This window comes from Vanacampus margaritifer, chromosome 7 (assembly GCF_051991255.1).
Source record: "Vanacampus margaritifer isolate UIUO_Vmar chromosome 7, RoL_Vmar_1.0, whole genome shotgun sequence".
NCBI lineage: Eukaryota > Metazoa > Chordata > Actinopteri > Syngnathiformes > Syngnathidae > Vanacampus > Vanacampus margaritifer.
Window position 1 is genome coordinate 22,662,497 of NC_135438.1, and position 23,627 is coordinate 22,686,123.

Consider the following 23,627-nt stretch of genomic DNA (forward strand, 5'->3'; position numbering starts at 1 on the left):
TTCATGAGTTTCCCAAATGCCCAGTCCATCCACGGCGACAAATCGAATAGTAATGGCTTGATGTCAGTCGAACAATGACACTGCACCACCGCTCCCCGGAAAAAGTTCAGGTTCAGGATTTTTTTTTTAACTTTAAGCCCTGCAGTATACAAAATAAGTGAGGAAATTGAATGCAAACATTGTATACAATACAAACAACTTAAACACAGAACATGCAAGGGAGGTTAAAACCATTTAGAAGCTAAACAAAATAATACATGGTGTTTAAAATATTGCAGTCAAGGCTCGAACCCAACCCCCAAATTACCCAAGCAACTTGATGCACTTACTGTATGTAGCCCCGATACTGCGTTAAAACAGTGGTATAGGCATCGGCAAGCATTAATAAGTAACATGCCGATACCATTATTTCCTGAACCAATGGCAGGGCAGATTTTTCATGTTGAAAATACAAACAAACTAGTTGTCTGTACGGTATCGGCATTGGCATACTGCAAAACTGGGTATCGGAATTGGTTTTGGGGGCCAAAAAACGGTATTGGAACAACACCAGTTACTAAAATGATTAGGGATGGGCGAGTACCAATATCAGTTATCAGTATCAGGCCGATACCAGGCCACATTTCACTGTATAGGTACTCGCGATAGATATTGATACTTGTATCGGCCCCCGCTCTTGTGGCCATTTTGTAAAATAGACTGAGGGGAACAAAAGTTTTGTTCCGTCTCGTTTGTTCTCCTCATGAGGTAACACTTGTTCATTTCATTACTTCCGGCAGCACCATTTCGGTATGCGTTACTGAGAATAAGTAAGTACTCTTGTTGTGAGTACTATCACCTATATCTGTGGTTCAATGTGTGTTATATACTATATGTTTCTTTGCCTTGTTTAAATGCCTTGTTTACGTTTGCCGCGCGCTTAATTGCCTCGCTAACGTCGTCGAGCTACAGTGCTAAAAATAGAACGGTGCCGTTTGCGGCCCTTGCAGACGCTAATTATAGCTCTTATACATACTACATTATATTTGTAATGACCAGAAAATGTGAAACAGGAAACGGAAATACAGAGCAGCCTTTCAAATTAAAAGCATGGATTTCAAAACAAGATATAATCAAACATCACACACTAAACAGCTTGAGGAATTCTTAACATGGTAGATATTACTAAATCATTTGAAGCACTATTGTATTGAATTGAATTATTTGCACTTCACTGTACTGCTTAAAAAGAAGTTGTACAACCACATATTTTGATTGGGACTTTTTTTTCTGGCCACTGGATTATTTGTTTCATCCTATCCTATCGATTTTTTTCAAATTCATTTTATTGTTTGCTCTATGCTGAGCAAATTGAAAAAATATAATTGCCATTAATTTCATTAAATTTTAAAGAAATTTGCTGTAGTTGGGATATATGTCATTAAAAAAAAATCTGGTATTGTTTTTGGGGAAATTTTATGTATCATACTGTAAGTACTAATGGTATTGTCACTTGGTATTGGTGAGTACTGAAGATTTGAGTATCGGTACGGTCTAAACAAAAAGTGGTATTGAACATCCCTAAACATGATTATTGGGCAGTTGTAGGCTGGCTGTGTTTCTTCTTTTGTATAGCTGCGTTGCACCCCCAGTGCTGTTTTGGAACTGCAGTGCATGACCCATGTCAGAATGTTCCTGCATAAAGGGAAAATACGGAAGTTATCAGCAAATCGACCAGTGCTCTGTGAGTCTGCTGAGAGAACACAACTGACTAAGTGGCTGACTAAACAAAAGCGAGACTTGGCTGAATCAGTACATATGGATAATTTTTGTGCGTAAACTCAAAACAACGCCGCAAAATGCCAGCAAAAAACCTGGAATCAACGATGGAGGGGGGTTTCACTGGATTGAAGGGTGGTGTAAAAATGTGTTTTTTTGGTTGGACGGCTGCAATGGATTAATGGCATTTCCATTCCTTTCAATGGGTAAAGATGAGTTGAGAAATGTGCGTTTTTGAGTTACGAGCGTCGTCATTGAACAAAATAAACTCCTATCTCAAGGCACTATTATTAAAATGCCCCACTTGGTGGAAACTGCACCCCACCCAATAAGTACAATAACTTGTCCTTTGGTTTAGTAATTACGCGCAGCAATATAAATTCCCTTGTGTTTTACTGTATGAATTTAAATTATACTTTGAATCAATGAATACATCAATTTTATATATTGTGACCACTGACCTACATTGATAATGCCCATTTAGAATTTTTGAATCAACATTTTCATACTCTGTTAATTACATGATGTCATCTGTTGTTTTTCTTTGCAATCTCCTCAGGTCCGGCCATCATCATCAGGACCACAGTTTGCGACCACCGCCAACGGAACCCCTCCTCAGCAACCTTTGCAGCAGTCTCCCGCTGTTGCAATGGCGTCAGGGTCCCCGTTACACAACTGCGTGGCTCGCTCTCCTCAGACGCCGACCCAGGCTCAGACGCAAGCAGTTTCACGGCCTGGCAATGGATACATGATGAACCCAGGTCCAGGCGTTAGTCAGGCAGGCAGCGGTCAAACGGGACCCGGGGTTGCTCCAGGTCAACCAGTTGGACCTGTAACACCTGAACTTTCCCATGCGGAGCAACTAAAAGCAATGGCTGCCCAGCAACGTGCTAAACTGTTGCAGCAGAAGCAACAGCAGCAACAAGCAGCAAACTGGTCGCCAGCAGGCCCTCCAACCAGTCCTTATAATGCTGGTCCCTTTAACCAAGATAAACCCAACAGCCCCATGATGTATCCACCGCAAGCCTTTAACACAACGCAGGCCCCTCTAGTGACTGGGATGGCCCCCAACAACGGGCCCAAAGCTCCTATGAACAACTACCTCCCTCACAATCACATGAGCTTGATGGGCCAGCAACAGCAGAACAGTATTGGCCAGAATACCCTCACCAAACAACAGCAGCAGCAGCAGCAGCAAACGGCAGCCATTTTGTCATACAACAACACCAAGCCACTGAGTCACTTCAGCGGCAGTGGGGTTGATCACAGAATGACCCCGCCCATGGGAGGGAGCAGCCAGGTGAAGAACCCCATGATGCCTCCTTACATGGCAGGTGGAGGTCAAGGGGCTGGGCCAGGCCAAACCCAAGGGCCAATTCCAGGCCAAACAGCACACCTGAGTGAAGAGCAGAAGCGAATGTTGCTGATGAAGCAGAAAGTGTTGAACCAGAGCATCCCCTACAGCAGCATGCAGCCTCATGGACAGGTAAGTTAATTGCGCAATACTCTCCACGATCATTAGTGCTTGAGAGGAGTTGACATTGAATTAGTGCTGGAGCCTTGTTAGCGCTATGACCACTTAGAGTTCCTTCTTTTATTTGACCTTGGAATGAGAACAAATAACTCTTTTGTTCAGTGGTTCTCAACCTTGTTCGAGGAAATGAACCCCACCAAGTTTCCTAAGCACATTCACCAAACACTTTATTGAATTTGTTTTTTCTTATTCAAGGCATCGGTGTAGACCTTTTGAACGTGACTAGATAATTACTGTCCACTGCACGCGTACACAGACAACGCTATTGGTCCTATATGAGTTCAATATAGGATGGAATGTGTAGAAAAATAGGGACAAAACTACAAGCAGTCGCCACCAACATTCGCTGATCAAAATTCACGCAATTGGTCGTAGTTTTTTACCATTAACACATTCACTCCCAGCCATTTTCACTGAAGCAACCCCCTTCGCTCCCGGCTTACTGGATTTTTACAGATTTTACAAGGCCCACAGAATATTGTGTTCTATTGCTATAAAACCTAAAATACCAAAAGAAAGATTGGAGTCTCTTCTTTCAATCAGGAAGAAGTGTATAGTTCCATCAGTTTCTGTTTTGCAGCAATTAGCATAAGAATATATCTAAGTTTCAGCATTATTCACAAATCAGTTTAAAACTGTGGGGGAAACACCTCATTGCAACATGGCCCTGTTTTATCTCTTATACTCTGCTGCCACCTGCTGGCCGTTTTTGTAATAACAACCATTGCTTTTTTTTACATTAGACACTTTATACTGTCCCTAGTTTTTGGTAACATTAAAGGATCTTTGTGCAGTTTGTCACTTTTTACTCGTGACTGCCACCTCTGGCCCAATGCGTAACTGCAACATCTGTGTCAGGCTCGTTCATGATGCATGTGCGAGTCCATGTACGATCTTAAAGCGACAGCTACAGTTAACGAACGGAGACATGACTGAAATGAGGTAAGAAAAACTCCGCCCATCCCCTCCCCAAAGAAACTGTGCAGTGTGAGGGTCCGCACACTCTACTATAAAGGGAAGATAAAAGCTGATAATTGGTAGAGCATGCATGATGTAAAAAAAGCTTTAATATTACATTTTTAAACTGCACAATGCACCTTTAAGCCACGTTAAGCCTTTTCTCCATAGTTACATGATAAACAAGTTTTACCTTTAGGTATTCAGTTCCCCTTGTGTGAGCATAGTATCTCGTCCCAGACCCAGCCAGACGTAAAAAAATATTTTTTTTTAAACTAGTGCACAATCAGGTTTTTAAACTTTTAAATCGGGGATGTGGTGTTGACTACTGTACATGGTATAGGTCGTAATGCCGTGTGTGAATTCCGACAATTCTATTAAATCAGTGAACACAGCAGGCGCAAGAAGGTACGGACGGTAAGGGTCTGTTTCCAAATTGGCAACTTCTGTAAATATCGCGCTCTATGAGCCCCGACAAAATGTGCCGCTTACCGACAGGTGAACTAGTAAATGTCATGGCTAGATGGGCAATAATAATTTATAAAACAGTCCCTAAGTCGCTAAGTCACTCTGTGTCCCGACCACTTCAATTCAACTTTCATTCACTTCTGTGGTCCACTCTGGTGAAGTCATGTGATCACGTGACGGGGTGAAGAAGGTGCAGAAGGTCTATAGCAGAGGTGGGCCTTGAGGGCCTGGAGTCCTGCAGGTTTTGCATGTTGCCCTTCTCCAACACAGCTGATATATGATCAGCTCATCAGCAAGCTCTGCATAAGCCTGAAAATGATCCTGTTGATTGGAATCAGCTTGTGTTGGAAGTGAGAAACCCCCAAAACCTGCAGGACTCCAGCCCTCGAGGAACGATATTGCCCACCTCTGGTCTACAGGGTTTAGGATTTACTGGTGAACAAAATTAACAGGGAAAGTAGCCTTTTCATCGAATCTGGCTATCTTCACCTTGATTTCAGAAAGTGTTGAGTTCTTGCATTGCCCATCTCCATGCAGCTAAAGGAAGTGCTCCTTTAGTTTTGCTACTGGAGCTATGTAGTTGTGCTGGACGAGAACTGCTCAACTTGGCATTGTAATCATGCAGTTAGGAGTCGACGTTGACTTTCATCAAACACAACTCTATATGTATAGAGCGCTTTAAAACTACCACCTCTGTTTCCATAAGATGGGACCCAGGGGCAGCAGATGCAATGAAAATGGCACAGGCCCCAGAATTGAACCCTGTGGAACACCATACATGTGAATTTATATTGCACATAGGGGATTACAATAATAAACCATCACAAACAGTCAGTGTAGTGTGATCACCTGCAGCCAATGATGGCCAAGCAACCATTTGAGTCGTGTGTGTGTGTGTGTCTTGACCTCTGCCGAACCCCTTGGGTTCAATCGAACCCAGGTTAAGAACCAATGCTTTAGTTGCTTGTTGGTCCATGTTCAGGATGATGTCTGTCAAGCAAAGGTTTATAAGTGACCATTTCTTGACAAATACAGATGACGCTGTGGAGGTAAAGGTCATTTAAACAGGCACAGTTATGATTGTTTGAAAATCTTTCACTGGTGAAGCCAGTGAAGGTAAAATGGCGGTAGTTACCCCAGCAACAAGCCGGGGCTGGGGAATAGGAAAATGGCCTGTCGAGAGCGTATTGATGCCTCTGCAAGGCGACCACCACTGATAGCCCCCCGCCCCTCTACTCCTCACACACACAAACATTTGCACTCACACTAACGCACACCAATCCAAACAGCTCCTTAGCTCATATCCCCAATCTGTCACAGCTGACTGATGGCTGAGATTGGACCACTAAGCCAAGCTTGCCGATATCATTACCACAAGCCCACCTTAGGCAGTTGGCTTCTAGAGCCTGGTGACCAACATGGCCATATTCACAATGCTTCAGTGGTTCAGCAAGATGTCAGGTGGCTTGAAGAATCTGTTGAGGAAGAAATACTAAGGGACTGTGGGGAAACACCTACACCATATAAAGACGCAAGTGGTTCTTTTTGTGGTGTGTATCACGCAAATGATGTCAGTGCTATTGTATTGTGAATAGCGTGCTTTGCTGTGCATGCTTGTTTAAAAGCTTTTTCTCTCTTACACAAACCCTTCTTCTGTTATGTTCATGATGACTTTAGTCAGTCAGCCCTCTGCTGATCTGAGTCTCCTCCTCCTCCTCCTCTTCCTTGTCAACTACCCCACCCCCTTTACCCTTCTGCCAGAGACACTCAGCACCAATAAAGGAGCAGATTTATTAATATGGGGCCTTTGTGGCTGTTGCCTAGAGGGTTGTGTGTTTGCCCGCGTGCCTGTGTATGTGTTTGTGTGCGCTTCGTAGATTTCGATGGGTGGCGGGGCGGGGTTTCAGAGATTTATTTGAGTGAGCAGAGGAGAACTGGAGACTGGAAAAGCACGAGAAGGGGGAAATGTGCAGAGAAGCAAGCACAGGAAGCAAGAGATTTATTGTTGTGTGAATATAGCGAAAATAAAAAAGGAGCAACCAGCTCCAAAGGGGAAAATAAGAGAAATGCAAAGTGGAACTTCATAAATACAAAATATTTCGATGTTCTTCTTGCATCTTATGGGGTTGTATTGACTGTGTGCGGACTATATCGGCTTGCATCCTTTTGCTGGTAACAAAATGAGGGTAAAATATCCCATGCCCAGCCACTTCCTATTGTGTGTAATTGGTGGAATGGCGAGTCAGAGTCTCTCAAAATTCCATTGTAGTTAAATCAAATTACTTTGTTCAACATTCATACCTTTCTGGATCTGTCTTCAGGTGCCTGCGTAGTCAGAGCGGCTTGGTATCATCCCTGGTTGATAATGTAACTATTTAATATTACACTTCATCAGTGCAACAGGCACATACATCTGTTAAGCAAGAGTTAACGGCTTTTGTTCAAACTAGCCACCAGGGGGAGATTGAGACCTGTTGGCTTCTATCCATCTTTTTCCGTCTAAATTGCCATGGGGAAATAATTGCAGGTGGTGTAAAAGAGGTTTGGCAAACGTCATTTTCATATTATAGTTTATGGTTAAATCAACAAGCAACAAACATTTTATTGCTCACTTCCTTTTTGCCTCCAGCATCACTTGTGTTCACTTTTCAATGAAAAACAACTACCCAATTGGACTGTGTGCTAAATTAGCGAGCAGGTTGACTGGCAACATACGATGGTCAATAAGGTCTGTACGAGGTTGGATTAGAATTCATTTTGCATGTGATCTCCTTTTACACATGGGTTTTGGATGATTTTTTGGCTTGATTAAGCCGAACACAAGACTGTCTCGGTTTTGTTTTGTTTTGCAGTTTGTGTGCGTGTGTGCCACACTAACACTTTTTTCTACAGCAGCTGCTCAGGGAAACATCAACTGTGCTCCTCAAAAACGTATTAGTCAACCTTTAATTGTTGCTCCTCACATAACGCTGTGATGCTAATTTATGGCCATACTTACCGAGGTCTCGGCAAAGAAAAGTCGCAGGCATGTGTCTGTGGTAGATGATAGCATGGTTATCTGTGGTTGATGTGGTACTTTGAATGTGTTCATTCTGTCCATGTATGTATGTGTATGGTGCAGATAAAATTGTTAGGTATACAGTGTGATGTTAAACTGGTTATACAATGTATAGAAGTTAAGTATACGGGCATTATTGTAGTATAAAAAGATCGAACAGATCTCTGGCGATATCTGAGTAAAATTAGAGCAGGATGCAGGACGGACTGACAGCTGTTGGGCCTTGAAGAGGACTTCCAGAATATTCATGATAAAATGAAGCAGAAGGTTTGATCATTTGTATGTGTGAATAAGTCAATGCATGTAGGAAATGACAGTATCAAACACTGACTACAGTACATGAAGGAGCTTGTGCCGGTGCTAATAACCCTGTGAGTCGCGACACCAACCCCCACACACATGTAGCCACACTATCAACAATAAACAGGCTGTGAAAACGCCCACATGCATGCACGCAACGCTGAAGTCCTTCCTGCTGCGTTTTCTCTTGCTAACCTCAGGTAATTCCACTCTGATCATTGGCCGTGCCCTCTTTTTCATCTCATTCTCCATCAAGTTGTGCTGAAAAGCCTGACGTGTGCAAGCGCTCAAGTCGGAACACATACACACAGCCACTGTTATCACTCGGGGACTCAAATGCCAATACAGGGCTTGTTATGATTTTTATCAGAATCAGTAACATAACACGAGTATGAGGCTAGTCAGAATGATAATGTTTGGAAGCAATGTCTAACAAGCAGTGGCCTTCATCTCTCTTACCCTGACAGTGAACTAAACTATCTCAAATTCCTCTCCACAACCCTAAAGAGTTGCTTGAATTATTTACACTTCAACTTTATTAGACAGAAAAAGCTAGTGAGCTGGTAACAGGTTTCGGCAACATAGTTTGGTCCAATTACTTATTATACAGTATGGAAAGTAGGGATGTTTGAGACTACTATTTTTTTAGACCGATACCACTATGAGTACCCGGTATCAACTCTTGAGTATTCACCAATACCAAGTACCCTTTACTGTACCACTATTATTTTTGATACCTAAAATAGCATAAAATTAATCTAAATTTTCTGTTCTTCTAATGTCTAATTTCTAGTTCATGATCATAAAATGACCACAAGAGGGCGACCGATGCTGGTATTTGGCCGTTGCTCCCTTGAAATTGGTACGATCTCTAGTATCGGTACTCGCCCATCTCTAATGGAAAGGGTTGGTAAGAAGTTAGGAACCAACTTAGGTAGGAGTACATACCTGGAACGAAATGAATGTATCTTACTCCCATAGCTTTTTTGAATTCTAATTTATCATACATTCAATGAAAATGTTAGAAATCACACAGACAATGAAGTTATTTTTAACTGATTTAAACTTTATAATTTAAGGTTAATTCTAACTGTCGAGCAAACACAATAACAAGATTTTTTGGAGTTCTTCATGTCGCACGTTTACCTGTCCACTTTTTGCAAAGCATAATTCATTAAGCTCAGTCAACTCAAAACTCCAACCCCTGGGAATATTTATGGAATCACCAGGCTCAGAAGATGTTGAAGTGTTCTTTTGTTGTTTTCTTGCATGATTTTTTTTTTCCTGAGAATTGCATGATTCGATACTTTCCCCCCTTTGGTTGGTCTAAAAATGTAACTCTTACTGACTACCACATTTTCTTCTGGATTTCTTTTGAGTGTTTCTTAAAGCCAGAATTTCCATTAGAAACTACTTTAGTTTTGTGTCATGCTAGTGATATTTTCTTTTCTTTTTCCCCCCTCAGACTAATTTAAACAACTGAATGGACATCATCTGAGACTGGTGATTCCAAAATGTTTGCCAGGGTTTGTAGCCCATTGGTCATTGAAAAAATATGCCAGTCACCCCCACTAGGCTGTTTGATTACCATTCCAGGGACTCATGTGCTTGTACCCCCAGACTGAGAATTTCTGACAGTCCATAAATGTGGTCGGTCCTTACTGACCATGATTCCATACCACTGAAAGAGATAAGACTCATCTCCTCATCTGTGAGCCTTAACCATGCCCTTGCAAAGTTGAAGCTGAATTCTTGTTACAAAGGGAGTCGTGTCTATGTTTGTGGTCCTGTGTCTCACAAGAAGGCACATGTGGCTAAAAGAAGCAGATTGCTTTCTTGAAGTCGGAGATGCCTTTTTCTTGATTTGTTTGGACAGTCGACAAAGGTTTGAAATCTGCGACTAATGACATTTGCAGGACTTAAGTGGAACAGCAATGAACAGTTCCAGCAGTCCAGCCATGTTGTACAGTTATTTCATAGTATGAGTAGTGTTTAGTTTTGGCTGACTGTCATAGGCGATTCATTTGCATTCTTACTACTTTTATGTGCCATGCAAGCCGCCTACAAGTGAGCTGTGCGTGTGGCTGAAAGACTGAGGCGAGATCAGAAAAAGTGAAACTGATAGAAATCTGCTTGCAGCGGTGTTAACTTGTAAAATCAAGTCAATGCAGATGTGCATTAGTCAGCGTCCCAGATTTGTGTCGTGAAACACTTCAGTACCTACCTATACAGTTGCTGTACAATTTTTCTTTTTACTTTATACTCGCTGTAATACAACCACCTTGTCACAGAGAGAAATGTAGCAGAATTAATACGGCTGTTTTTACATCTATATTTTAATATTATTAGACGTAGAAGGAGTTGTATATGGCAGTCGTGTGTGTCTCAATGGTGTAAGATAGAAAAAAAGAGAAAGAGAGGGTGAAAACACAAACTCACACACACACACACACTCTCTCTCAGAACAAGCACACACATGCACACACGTACACTGAATACTGCTCACTTTCTAACTCCTCCCCTCTCTCAGGCACACGTGTCGGGGCTTGAGCTGAGCTGCTCTCAGATCCTGTTGAGAGGCTCTGAAGATGGAGGGGGGCAAGTTGTGGAGGGGAGGGATGTGTTCTAGCTTGTATTTGTTCTCCCTCACTCTTGTGAGATGCTTCCTGTGAAGAGAAACACATGACAAACGGCTTTCTCTGTGCTTTTGCTGTCTACTTTTTTTTATTTTTTATATCTCCTCTCTCATCATTCACTCTCCATCCTTCCCTCCTGAAACACTCGGCCTCTCCTGTGCTTAGAGGAAGCTGTTGGTACTGAGATACATCACTACGCAAGTGTTGGTGCTTTCTAGATGTTTGTGTAAAATGTATGATTTAATTACACAAAATGTGCAACAATGGGTGTGCTTATGCAATTAGAAGCTGGTTGTTGGTGTAATCTGTGATGTAAACAGTAAATAACTACTGCATAGTTTTGCTGCATATAACAGCATAAGCATCCTTGATATGTACAGCATGCTGTTGCATCACGCAACACCAAAGCTGTTTTTTTATCTTTGAAATAAAGCAGTCGACATGCCCTTGGGGAGTAAATGCAAGGTTGGAGAGGAAAATATCACCTATACTAACTGTTTTTGTTTTTCAAGAGCAGTGTCACTAAATTAGTTTAGTATTATTTTTACTGGGTCTCAAGCTCCTTTAAACTGAAGGTAATGGACAGCATAATAGAGACCTGCAGGACAACTTGTGTCAAATCTGTGTGTGTATGTGTGTGTGTGTGTGTGTGTGCGTGCGTGTGTGTGTGCGTGTGTGTGTGTGTGTGTGTGTGTGTTTATTTAGGTGGATGGATGGATGCATGGATGGATGCATAGATAGATAGATAGATAGATAGATAGATAGATTTTTTTTTCTTATACTGTGTCTCTGAGCCAAAGAGAGGTAGGAAGGGAGATGCAGTCAGAAGGCTGCATACTAAACAGACTGCTGTCACCCCGCCAGCACCTCACACACACGCACACTCCAAAAAATATTCATGTTGGGTTGCTCGTGTACATACTCACAAATAGCCCGCACACACAAACACCATGCAGACACTTCCCTCACGCCAGCTCAAACTTTGGCTGCCTCCCTCGGCTGCCGTGTTGCTGTGGAAACCATTGCCCAAGGCACCTCACAGCCCAAATCAATGGCGGCTCCAAGATGAGGGTAGACAGGGGTTGCTTATGTCTGTGTGCATACACGCGACAGCTTGTCTCTGTTTAAATGCTCCAGTCTTTGAGCACTTTGGTGCTGAAAGCAGTGACACTATCACTAATGCTATCAGTGTTTTACAAATTGGATTTAGTAAGCAAATGAACCAAACCAAGGGATGTCCGTAGCATATTCCACAGAAAAAACGATGTCTAAAGAAATATGGGAGGTCAGACATTTTATTTTTACATTATAGCGTGCCATGTTGTTAATCAGTAATCACCTTGTTTGTGTTGATGGCTCCAAATGTGGGCACCACACACGCACAAAGACATACATGAGAGACGACACAGATGTGACCCTGCCCTTGCCCCTTAAATTCACCCCATCCTCCCCATCTGCTCACTCAGATGCTAACAAACACACACACACACACACGACTGGTTAGTCTAGCACATAATGTGTACACACATAAGAGCAGACAGTAAAATGACACTGTTCACCCACCTGTGTCTTGGTGTCACAGTCTATGCATTCCCATGGCGGCCCTCCCTCTCAATCCACACCACTACCAAATAATGCTCAAGGGAATGGATTATAATGCAAGAGATGTGCAAGGAGATGGTGGTTTAGATTAGGGCTGAACGATTAATTGCATTTGCAATTAAATCACGGTTTGACAAAACGCGATTACGTAATCGTGCAAGGCTGCGATTTAAGTGCCCATTGAAACTTAGTGGAAGGAGAGAAAGAGTGAGGGGGAGCAGGAACGTCACCGCTGTGACTAAAGCCTGGCGCCATAAGTGCATGTAATTTTGGTGAGTTTTTTCTTTTTTTTGTCTCGTGCGTTTTGTAAACTGAGTGTACATGCAAGTGTGTAGCAGTGGATGATAAATTTGAGTTGTCCTATATTTTGAGGCTAAATAGGTCTGCATATGGCCATATGTTGTGACGTCCGATTTCATGAATGAAAATTAGAACGGACGAAATGATTATTGCTCGTCATTACTCACCGCCATTTAGGAGCTGCCGCCGCCGCTGCAGCCTCTTTTAATGTACATGTATTGTAGCATTGGTAAACTTATCAGGCCAAGCTGCGAACAAACAACAACTCTTTAATGACAATTTGCAAGTAACTGTCAGCCCTTAACCACGCAAGAACACGACAGCTCCGAACGCGCTTAGCTTACCAAAACAAAAGTCTGTATTGCGTTCATGGACCGTCCAGACCATGGGAAACTACGCAACCCGCGACCCACCCACAACGATTGATACAGAATGCGAGTGTTTTTATCTGATCGGAAGATGTTACATCATGTAAGCAGGTATAATTTTACTTTGCCTACACTTTTAGCATGTGTGAGTTTACTGACTGGAGATCGCTAAGTTGTATTTTTTTAATATGTATATTGAATTGCGTTTAAAAAGTGCAGTGTTTACATGCCATGTTTCATGCAACATGAAAAGTTGGATATGTTGAAGTGGTAAATTTTAACTATAACTGTAATTGTAGTAGAAAAAACTGTGATATAATGGCTACATTTGCCTTTATCTTAAGATCCTGTAATATATAATAGATCTGATATTGTTTATTATAATTAACTTTTTGTTGGGTAAAAAATTCATTGGAAAAGACCTTGAAAAAAATAATCGCATATGATATCACAATCGCAATTAGATTATTTTCCATAATCGTGCAGTCCTAGTTTAGATGGACAGGATTGTTATCAAGCTTCGGCAGAACTTGCTATTGAGCTGATTATAGGAATCAGGTGTGTTGGAGTATGGAAACATCTAAAACCTGCTGCACTCCGGCTCTCAAGGACCAGAAATGGGCAAGCCTGGTGTAACTGATAACAGCAAGAGGCAGCAGCAGTAGCACTGCTGTCAGTGTCAGCCAAGGATGATGCAGCGAGATGAAGTGGAGAGTGACGCAAGTGACACTTTTCGTACATTTTTAATATTCGCTCAGTGCCGAAAATTGATGTTATCAATTATCAAAAAAGTATTTAGTTGATTCATTTGATTTTAAGGACTTGATTATTGAAGATTGTGTTGAGGTGAAAATGAAAACTTTTGTGCGGTACATGGATGTGAAGGGCCCCATGACTGATTCTGCCTTGGGCTCCCAAATGACGAAATTCCCCGAGTATTGATACAGTTGAAGGAGGGAGATGGAGGAAGTTCTGGTCTGTGCTTTGCTTATTTTTCTCTTACCTGTCTGGTTGTGTGTTACATCTGCTGTACGGTTGACAGTGTTTTCAGACATTGCACATGTGACACTCATCAGAGCTCCCTTGCTGTCATCCACCATAATAATGTCGGAAGAATGGAAAAAAGAGAAACAAAAAGCTGTGCGGAGGAGTGGCAAGCCTATCACAGTGTGAAGTTGAGGACCATTAACTGTCAAATGCAGTTTAAATGCACGGTAACCACCAAATACTTCTGCATATTATCAATAAATAAAAATAAAAAAACATGATGTTCAGAATACGCTGGAAAATAGAGTTGGATAAATGTTTGGTAGCTCTCAGTCATATTACATATGTATGGCATGGTTTGTATTTTAATAGAATACTATACAGTTGTCTCTAGAATAATGTTTTAAGCATGTTCGGCTTCAAACATCTCATGTATTGTCCTTATTATGGCACGGGGCGGCATGGTTCAATGGTAGAGTGGCCATCTCGCAACCGAGAGGCTGCGGGTTCTATCCCATGCCATTGTGACCATGTTCAAGTATCCTTGAGCAAGATACTGAATCCCCAGTTGCTCCTGATGCCGCATCATCAGTAGGGGAATGAGTAGCTGAATGTAAAGCGCTTTGAGGGCCTTGTAAGATGAAAAAATGCTATAAAAAATGCAGTGTCATTTGCTACACTGGAAGTCAACGATCATTTTGCAGATTTGATCACATGATGTTCCACATATACCAGATTCAGTGGACACACCATGAAGGGGGTGGAGTCAAGTGAACGCACAAACCATTACCAGTAAAGATTTGCTGTCACACTAATTCCATCCATCAAGTTGATCAAACAAACAGAGCATTGAGACATCACCAGTGAAGCAAAGATAATTCACTTTCCAACCAAAGTTCCAAATTTACAACACTGATCATCAGTGTCGTGTGTTTCATGTCTTTTCCTGCCACAGACGAGTCTTCTCTCCCATGTGCATGCGCCTGTTAAGACTCACACAATATACACATACAAGATTTATCTTTCTCAACATCCACAGTATGGTTTAAGCTAAACAATTTAATGTCCACCATATTTTTCTTGTCCACTTTTTTTCTGCTTTGCCCTCTTTTGTCACACACTTCCATATTGTAGTTTTTGTGCAAGAAGGCAGAAAATCTGCTTACCATACTTACCGGAATGTTTGCCACCCTCACACAAAACTGAAACTGCTTGGGAAAGCACATCCTTGCCTGCACCATCAACAGCAAACCTGTGTGTGTGCATCCATGTGAATATAAGTGTGTAACTGTAAATAAAATCTTTCTTGTGTGTGTGTGTGTGCGTGCGTGCATGCATGCATGAGAGGGTCTGTGTGTATGTCTGTATACTGTATGTACAGTAAATAATACACTACCTATTTTTTGCTATAAATGTTATGTTTTCTATATATATATATATATATATATATTTATTTTATTTTATATATTTTTTCATGGGTATCAAAATTATCGCGTTAATATCGCGTTAACTTAAAGTGCCTTTAACGGCACCATTTTTTTTTAACGCGCGATTAACGACCGCCCCTTATTTGGAAAGCTTCAACTAAGGAAATTCCAGTCACGATGCAGCAGAAACGTCCACGTCAAAACTACCCAAGAGAAATCACCTAGAGCTAAAACACACAATGTTTAAGGGGCAGAATGTTAGCGTGGAGGAGCCACTTGGACTGTGTAGCACTTCCACCCATTCCCTACTTTGAAAGAACGCACTCGGTTAGCCGTTAGCAACAAGCTAAGTTGCTCCACCAAGAGGTGTCCGTGGCACTCCACAAAATAGCTCATAAGGGTTCAAGTGAAAGTGTCGCTGTGTTGGCTTGCAGTCTAGCGGAGTCACATCGTATCCGAGAACTTAACAAAATAAAAACATTCTACGTCGTGAAAATGAGTCACTGTAACACAATTTAGCAGTAATAAATTAAATTATACTGCATATATTTGTGGGGACTGGCGTCAAGTTGTATTCTACAATTTTAAAATGTGCATAAGTTCCTGTTTAAAATTAGATTGCTCTTAATATGGAAAGAACACGTTGATCGTTTCTGGTTCCTTTGTAGTAAAGTTGTGTCATTTATTTACAATGCGCATCCGTATTGAACTTAACACAATAAAAGCATTAAACGTTGTGCAAAGGAGTACACTGTAACACAATTTAGCAGTAATAAATTAAATAAAAATGCATATATTTGTGGGGACTGGGTTCAAGTTGCATTTTACAGTTTTAAAAATGTGCATAATTTCACAGGTTACTTCATGTTAAAAATTAGTCAGCTCTTAATATGAAAAGAAAAAATCACTGAGCTGTCACCATTGTCATGCAAATGCAATTATGCCATGTAGTGACAAAAAAATGAGCAACACAAATCAGTCAAACTCAGTTTTTTGTACTTTAAATATTTCAATTTTTTTATTGAATTGTTTTGAAATTACTGTATCAATGAATCAATAAAAAATGCAAGCATATTTAAATTTGGATTTATTTTTATTTTTTTAAATTTAGATATAAAATGTGCAATATATATATTAGAGGTGTCAGTCGATTTATTTTTTTAATCAGAATAATCACATTTTGGAATTTTGATGGAATTTATCAACATTTTTGTCCCCCCAAATTTGAAGAGCATTGTGTTAATTCTTTTAACATTTAATGTTATGAGGACGTCTTCAACATTTTTTGATCCACTGCACACGCTCATTTTCCTCTTTTGCTAATCAGTTAATTTTTTACATAGTTAAAAATGGGGGGAAAAATGACCCTAATATTTTGACATGAACAAATATTCTAAATGTGATACGCAAACATTTATTAAATGCTTTACTTAAATGCATGTATCTATGTTTATTGCTCAAACACAACCTGTGCTACCTTAAACGTAGCCATCCGCTTTCACGTTTAAGTATAATCTATGGTCAAAATTAATAGAGCGATTAATCTGCGTTAATTCATGATTAATGCGATTATTTTTTATGATTAATTAATTAGTTAAAGCTTTAACTTTGACAGCATATATATATATATATATATATATATATATATATATATTTTTTTTTTTTATTATTTTTTTTTTTTTTTTTCTTTTTTTTAATATTCCATCATGTAATGACAAAATGTATTGTATTTGTGGCGGCCGTGGCTCAGGGTGTAGAGCCGGTCGTCCAGTAACCAGAAAGGTTGGTTGTTCGATCCCCGCTCTCCCCAAGTCATGTGTCGTGCACTTCACACACATTGCCCCCAGTGCTACTCACACTGGTGTATGGAAGGTGTGAATGTTTGGTGGTGGTCGGTGGGGCCGTAGGCGCACATTCGCAGCCACGCTTCCATCAGCCTGCCCCAGGGCAGCTGTGCTTACTTAAGTAGCTTATCGTTTGAATGTTTGAGCGCACGAATAATGCAACCACTGTGAAGCATCTTTGAGTGTCCAAAAAAGCGCTATATAAACCGAATGCATTATTATTATTATTGTAACACTATCTCCACTTTCACTGTCATACAGCTATGTATGCAATTAACTTACGCATGGAGCGCAATACCGGTCGGTCACAAATAGAATTGACAAGGCATTCCCTTGAGTAAGATTCTCTTGAGTAAGATTCAGTTTTATATGCACACTAACAATAATAACAAAAGGGTGTGAGTCCCCTTCATGTTCAATTTCCCATGTATATAATATGCTGATGTCTTTTGACATCATGCATGACACCATTACAAAAGGGCAAAAGATGCCAAGTATAAAGCAAAATATGTGCCCCATAATTATTCCATTTATACTCTTCTGAACTGATGTTTGTTGAGGTACAGACGCTCCCCAACTTAAGAAAGAGTTACGTTCAGAGCGATCGTTCGTAAGGTGAATTTGTTCGTAAGTTGCTTCAGTGCTATATTTTGTATTATAATTTATGTTTAAAGAGAATACGTACAGTACTGTACTACGTATGTTAGAGAGAGAGAGCGAGAGACACACACAGTATGTACATGTACGTAATAAGATAAATAAAATGAAGTTTAATTTACTTTTGGAAGATGTACTCGATGCTTAAGGATTTGATGGAGGAGGAGGAGGAAGAGGAGGATTCTATATCATGAGAGGTTCTTCGTCGTCGCTGGAATGGGCTTCAAAAGTTACTTCCTCCTCCGTAACTTCAATGTAGGAAGAAGTTGAGGGTCGCGGAGAAGAAGATGAGGGTTGATGAGTATCTTCCTTGGAGGATTTACTAGAAACTGGCCGAAAGAAGCGATCTAACGACGATTGCACAGTTTTCTTCTTTTTTCATCATAAATGATGCGGTAGCACTGTATGGCATCATTCAATTGATTTGCAACCTTTGTGCAACGTTCAATATTTGGGTCTTGCTGCTCGAAGAGTGCGATGGCTTTATCTATGAGCGACAGGCGTTTCTTCTTCTTCCTCCTCCTCGACACGTTGCTGAGCCTCCAATGCTGGGTGAGCTCTCACAGCGCCAAGCGTCGGTATTAGCGGCGGAAAGAAGCACTACAGTACTCGGAAAAAGGTGCGCAATAAAAAATCTAACTTACAGCATCTCTTTCCGAACATTTTTTGACATGCGCGCATGGGCGCAGACATGTTCGTATGTACCGTTGTTCGTAACACGAATGTTCGTAAGTAGGGGAGCGTCTGTACATTACAGTGTTGCACAATATGCTGACCTCTTGTGTGAAATATGCCCTTTGGCCATTTTACTTTTAAGGTTCCGCTATGAGCTTTAAAGATTAGAACAGTTTAAAATGTTATGAAACTGTAATATCTGTTTGTCAAATTGATTCATTGTAGAACAAATGATAACTGCTGTATAAGCAAACACATGCAGAAATGAGTATTTAAACTGTATTGAGCTCAGCAAATCCTCTCAACTGTAGAGATTTACATTTATTGTTTGCATTGGGATTCCTGTTTTTAAGCTTATTGACAATACTCAGAACCTCACACGTTATTGAATGTTTCATTTGAGTTTAAACTGGTTAGCATTTTCTCATTCATGAACCTATTATTACAGCTAAATATCCTGTCATTTAAAACTGTTATATTTTTCCTTTTAATTTGTCAGATGGCCCCATGGCTTATTAGGAAACAGACATCACGGGAGGAAAATTGTTGCCTCACTATTTGAGAAAGAAAAAGAAAATACATAAATCATTATCCATGATTTCTGTCCATTGTACTCAGGTAAAAAAAAAAGGATGTTGTGAATATGTTCGACTTGGTGTTCTCAGACTTGCTGCTGCATGTCTTGGACACTGGGTCTGCTGGGAGTGTCGTTCAGAGTCCCGTGTCAGAAGAAGTTTAATCTCCCATCTGCGGCAGAACTTTGCCCACGTTCCGCAGGAAGTGGCAGGCAAGTTCCGACCGTACGTTGTTGATGCGGCCAACCAGAGCTGTAGCCGAAAGGTGGTGTTGTCAAGCTGAAGAATGGGTCCAACTGGACCTTTTTGGCCTCTGGGACACTAGAGGCAGCTGACAGGTACTAACTAGTCAAGCGGAACACAGCTTTGGTGGTCTCTGAGGCAAAAACATGGGTGTGGGAAGAATTTGCTGAGGCCATGGAGAATGACTTCCGGATGGCTTTGAAGAAATTCTGGTTTACCATACAGCGTCTCAGGAGGGGGAAGCAGTCTACCATCAACACGGCGATAAGCGGAGTTGAGGCGTTGCTGAGCTCAACTCGGGATAATAATAATAATAATGTGTCATTAAGTTGGGTAGGCAGTTTTAAACAAGTGTGTGATGATGTGAGTAGGTGGCACAAATACTTCGAAGACCTCCTCAGATCTAAGCAGTCTTGGGACACTATGGTGGACAATCCAATCTCTGGTGCTGAGGTCCCCAAGGTGATTAAAAAGCTCCTTGGGATCTACCCAGAGTTTTTGAAGGCACTGGATGTTGCGGGGCTGTCCTGGCTGACACACCTCTGCAACATTGCATGGACATCAGGGACAGTGCCTCTGAATTGGCAGATGGGGGATGGGGGTCTTTCTTTTTTAAGAAGTGGGGCTGGAGGGCATGTTCCACCTAGAGAGAGATCACACTCCTCAGCCTACATGGTAAGATCTATTCAGGGCTTCTGGAGAGAAGGCTTCAATGGGAAGTCTCAAGTTCAGTCTGAGCAGTGGAAAAACATTTAATCCTGGCCGTGCAACAGTAGACCAACCATGTACCCTCAGCCGGGTCCTTGAGGGTGCGTGGGTGTTGGCCCAACAATCCTACATGTGTTTTGTGGACTTGGATAAGATGTTCCATTGTATCCCTTGGGGAGGTCTGTGGCGGGGTGGGTCAGGAGTATGGTGCACCAGACCCTGGGTATGGGCTGTTTGGTGCCTGTACCACTGGTGTCAGAGTTTGGTCAACATTACCGCCAATAAGTCAGATTCATTTCTAGTGAGGGTTATGGACAGAATTTCTAGGCACAGCCATTGTGGGGGTCTGATTTGGTGACCACAGTATATCATTGCAGATGATGTGTTTCTGTTGGCTTCATCAAGCCGCAATCTTCAACTCTCATGTGAAGTGGTAGGGATAAGAATTAGCACCTCTAAATCTGATTCCATTGTCCGCAGTTGTAAACGGGTGGACTGGACTCTCAAGGTCGGGAATGAGATCCTGACCCAAGTAGAGGAGTTCAAGAACCTTCGGGTCTTGTTCATGACTGAGGAAAGAATGAAGCGGGAGATTGACAGGATGAGTGCAGCATCTGCAGTGATGGTGAGGAAGGAACTGAGCCGATCGATCAATGTTCATACTTTCACCTATCGTCACGAGCTTTGGGTCATGACCGAAAGAACAAGATTGCGGATACATGGGGCTGAAATGAGTTTCCTCCACAGATTGTCTAGGGTCTCCTTAGAGTATAATGTGAGAAGGTCGTCCATCCGGTAGGGCCTCAGAGCTGCTGCTACTCTGCATCAAGAGTTGTCAAATGAGACAATTCTGGCATTTTTGCAGTCCACCGCACACAGTAAAGGTGAAAACATTTATTGAGCAACACTTTTCGCCTCTCAGGGCTTCATCAGGCTACCACTGTGGTTTTCTTTGTCTGTGCTGTGTGGGGCAATCTCTTCGTAACTTTGATTCTGGCATCTTGTTAGGAAGCCTCCCTAGATAGGTGTTTCAGACATGTCCAACTGGAAGGAAGGCCCATGACACACGGAGACGACTATGTCCCTTTTGGCCTGTAACACCTTGGGATCGCCCTGAAGTGGCTGGGGATAGGGAAGTCTGGGATCCCCTTGCTTAAGCTTGCTTAAGCTGCTGCCCCCACGACCCGACCCCGGATAAGCGGAAGAGAATAAATGGATGTAATGAAGATAATAATTAACGTTGTTATTCCTTGCAGTTGCACCTGGTCATGTAGCAGGTTACCATACTTGCATGGTAAACCGGCAATTTGATATCAAGCTTGATTCTTGATGACAGAACCTGCAACAAAAATAATTCAGAGGACACTTTCAAGCCAATGGGTTATATGTCATGGGGCGGTGTGACTTTCGACTTCCGTATGGCACACAACTACGCTGTTTCCGACTACTGTTTGCAACAGATTGGCCGTGTCCCAATATGTGCACTTCCATCCTTGTGCCCCTCAATTGTGTGTTTCCGTCGATACGAGTGTGTAGTGTGTCCGTCTCACTTCTCCGAAGCATTTCAGAGAACTGAGACACTCGCACCCATCAAAGGGAACGCGCCGTTGAGGGGTACTAAGGTGGAAGTGCGAGTATTGAGACACAGCCTATATGTCGCAACAGTATCCAGAAGCAACGTAGGTGTGTGACTTGCGGAAGTCGGAAGTCCGTGGCATCTACCCCATAGAGGTGAGGGGTTTTTGTTTTAAGAAAGTCACACCCTCACAGACAGATGTACAAATGAGCCACCATCAGTCTTTAGTAACCGTTTGACACTGGAGCTCTTGGCTGACGACTGCTTTTCATCACACAGACACACACACAAGGGCATTTTGGTCTCTCCTGACCTCATTTGGGCACAGTTGCATGGCAAAAAATAGCCACACACACAGACAATGACAAGGTCACAAGGTTGATGCCCAAAATAGAAATGTACCAGGAGCAAGCAACTTCTCACCAGGTGTGACATGTTCCACACACTCCCAGGTACACGAATATACCTCCAAGGTGATTTCACATGATTTAACTTGGCATCTCTTGACATGTCCATGCTTCAGCAGTCCTGATGCACATTAAAACCTTAACCATATTTGTTGCTGCAACACTTGATGGGCTATTTAACTAAAGCTATCAATCAACACATGAGAACCATTGGGTTGCAAGTACAGTTAAAATAGGCATTCCCTATTACAATTATTTCATGTGTTCACTGCAGAAATGATAATTAAGTCATATTTATTTATATAGCTTTATATAGCTATGACAATTCAACTAAACACATACCAGTAATGCCTGAACAAACCCGCAGATGAGCAATCATCTGTTTGCCTCCCACTTCCAATTGAATGTTATACAGCATTAGTTGCCTTTGTGTAAGCTGGTGCATACTTGAAGGTCAAACTCTTAACATGGTAAATGACAGTAATTACTAAAATGAACATGTTTGGTATAACAGCAGCAAGAAGTGGAATGTGTTAATTTCCAGGGAAATGGTTTTAATATGGCAACCAGTTAAAGTCTGTATGCTGTTTGAGGTGTAAGTGTAATTCGTTCCATGGTCGTATCTCAAAACACTCATTTGAGTATATCATTAATATAACACTGTGTTATATACAGTATTGATATATCTGAATAGAATGTAATGAAATAAATTGATTTAGGCAGTTTTTGCTTCTTATTCAATGGCATTGTTTTGCTACTTATGTGTGTACCTTAGTCACCTGGCGTTAATATAATACAGTCATACAAATATACATGGAGAAGAAGTATGTAACTGCCACATTGTCATTTTTGTGCAGACTTAGTTTTTTTTTGCTTTTGGGTTCATAAATGTTGTCTTATAAAGTTAGCTGAAAATAAATAATAATTCCCTGAAGTTAATCAGTTTTAAATTGTTCTATTTTATTATCGTCACCCTTTTAAAATAATTGGCCATGTAATTTTTTTCCCCCCCCCCAATTTTTTTTTTTTTTTTGCCTCAATCATCTCCTCATGATTCAAATGGTTAAATTTAAAGTTTACTGACAAATCTGAAAAAATGGGCGTCTTAATAATGATCTATTCGCCAAAATGCCAAACATTGGCTCCGATAATCAACCGAATCGATAATTGATCTAACCCTAATCTCAAGACACCACTATGTTTTCTTAACCACTGTAAACTTTGGTCATTGCTGAGATACAAATCTGGGTGCATCTACTCGTGGCTGGTGGGGTGCTGAATTTGAAATACGCATGTAGGTCAGGTACTTCGCTGTCACCTCTCAACACACCACTGGATTACTATTAAGGAATCTGTTTGCTTTTCTTCTTCATTTCTCCTTGACATAGACAGCAGGCATGGCTTTTATGACCTTGTGTGTGCGTGTTTGTGTGTGAGCGTGCATGTGGGTTTTTCAGAAGACAGGCTGGTATATGTTTCGCTCACTTGTGGAAAGCAATCTCCCATCTTGAGTTCATAAATCAAGGTGGGGGATGGAAATGATGACT

The 23,627-nt window shown here is 41.4% G+C and overlaps 1 protein-coding gene across 1 annotated transcript in view; it reads left to right on the plus strand.

The window, feature by feature from the left end:
- Positions 1 to 23,627, plus strand: part of maml3 (mastermind-like transcriptional coactivator 3) — a 136,381-nt gene that overhangs the window by 75,107 nt on the left and 37,647 nt on the right. Inside the window, exon 3 of the mRNA XM_077571285.1 lies at positions 2,318 to 3,244. Coding sequence (XP_077427411.1) covers positions 2,318 to 3,244 — 927 coding nt within the window. The remainder of the gene's footprint in view (positions 1 to 2,317; positions 3,245 to 23,627) is intronic.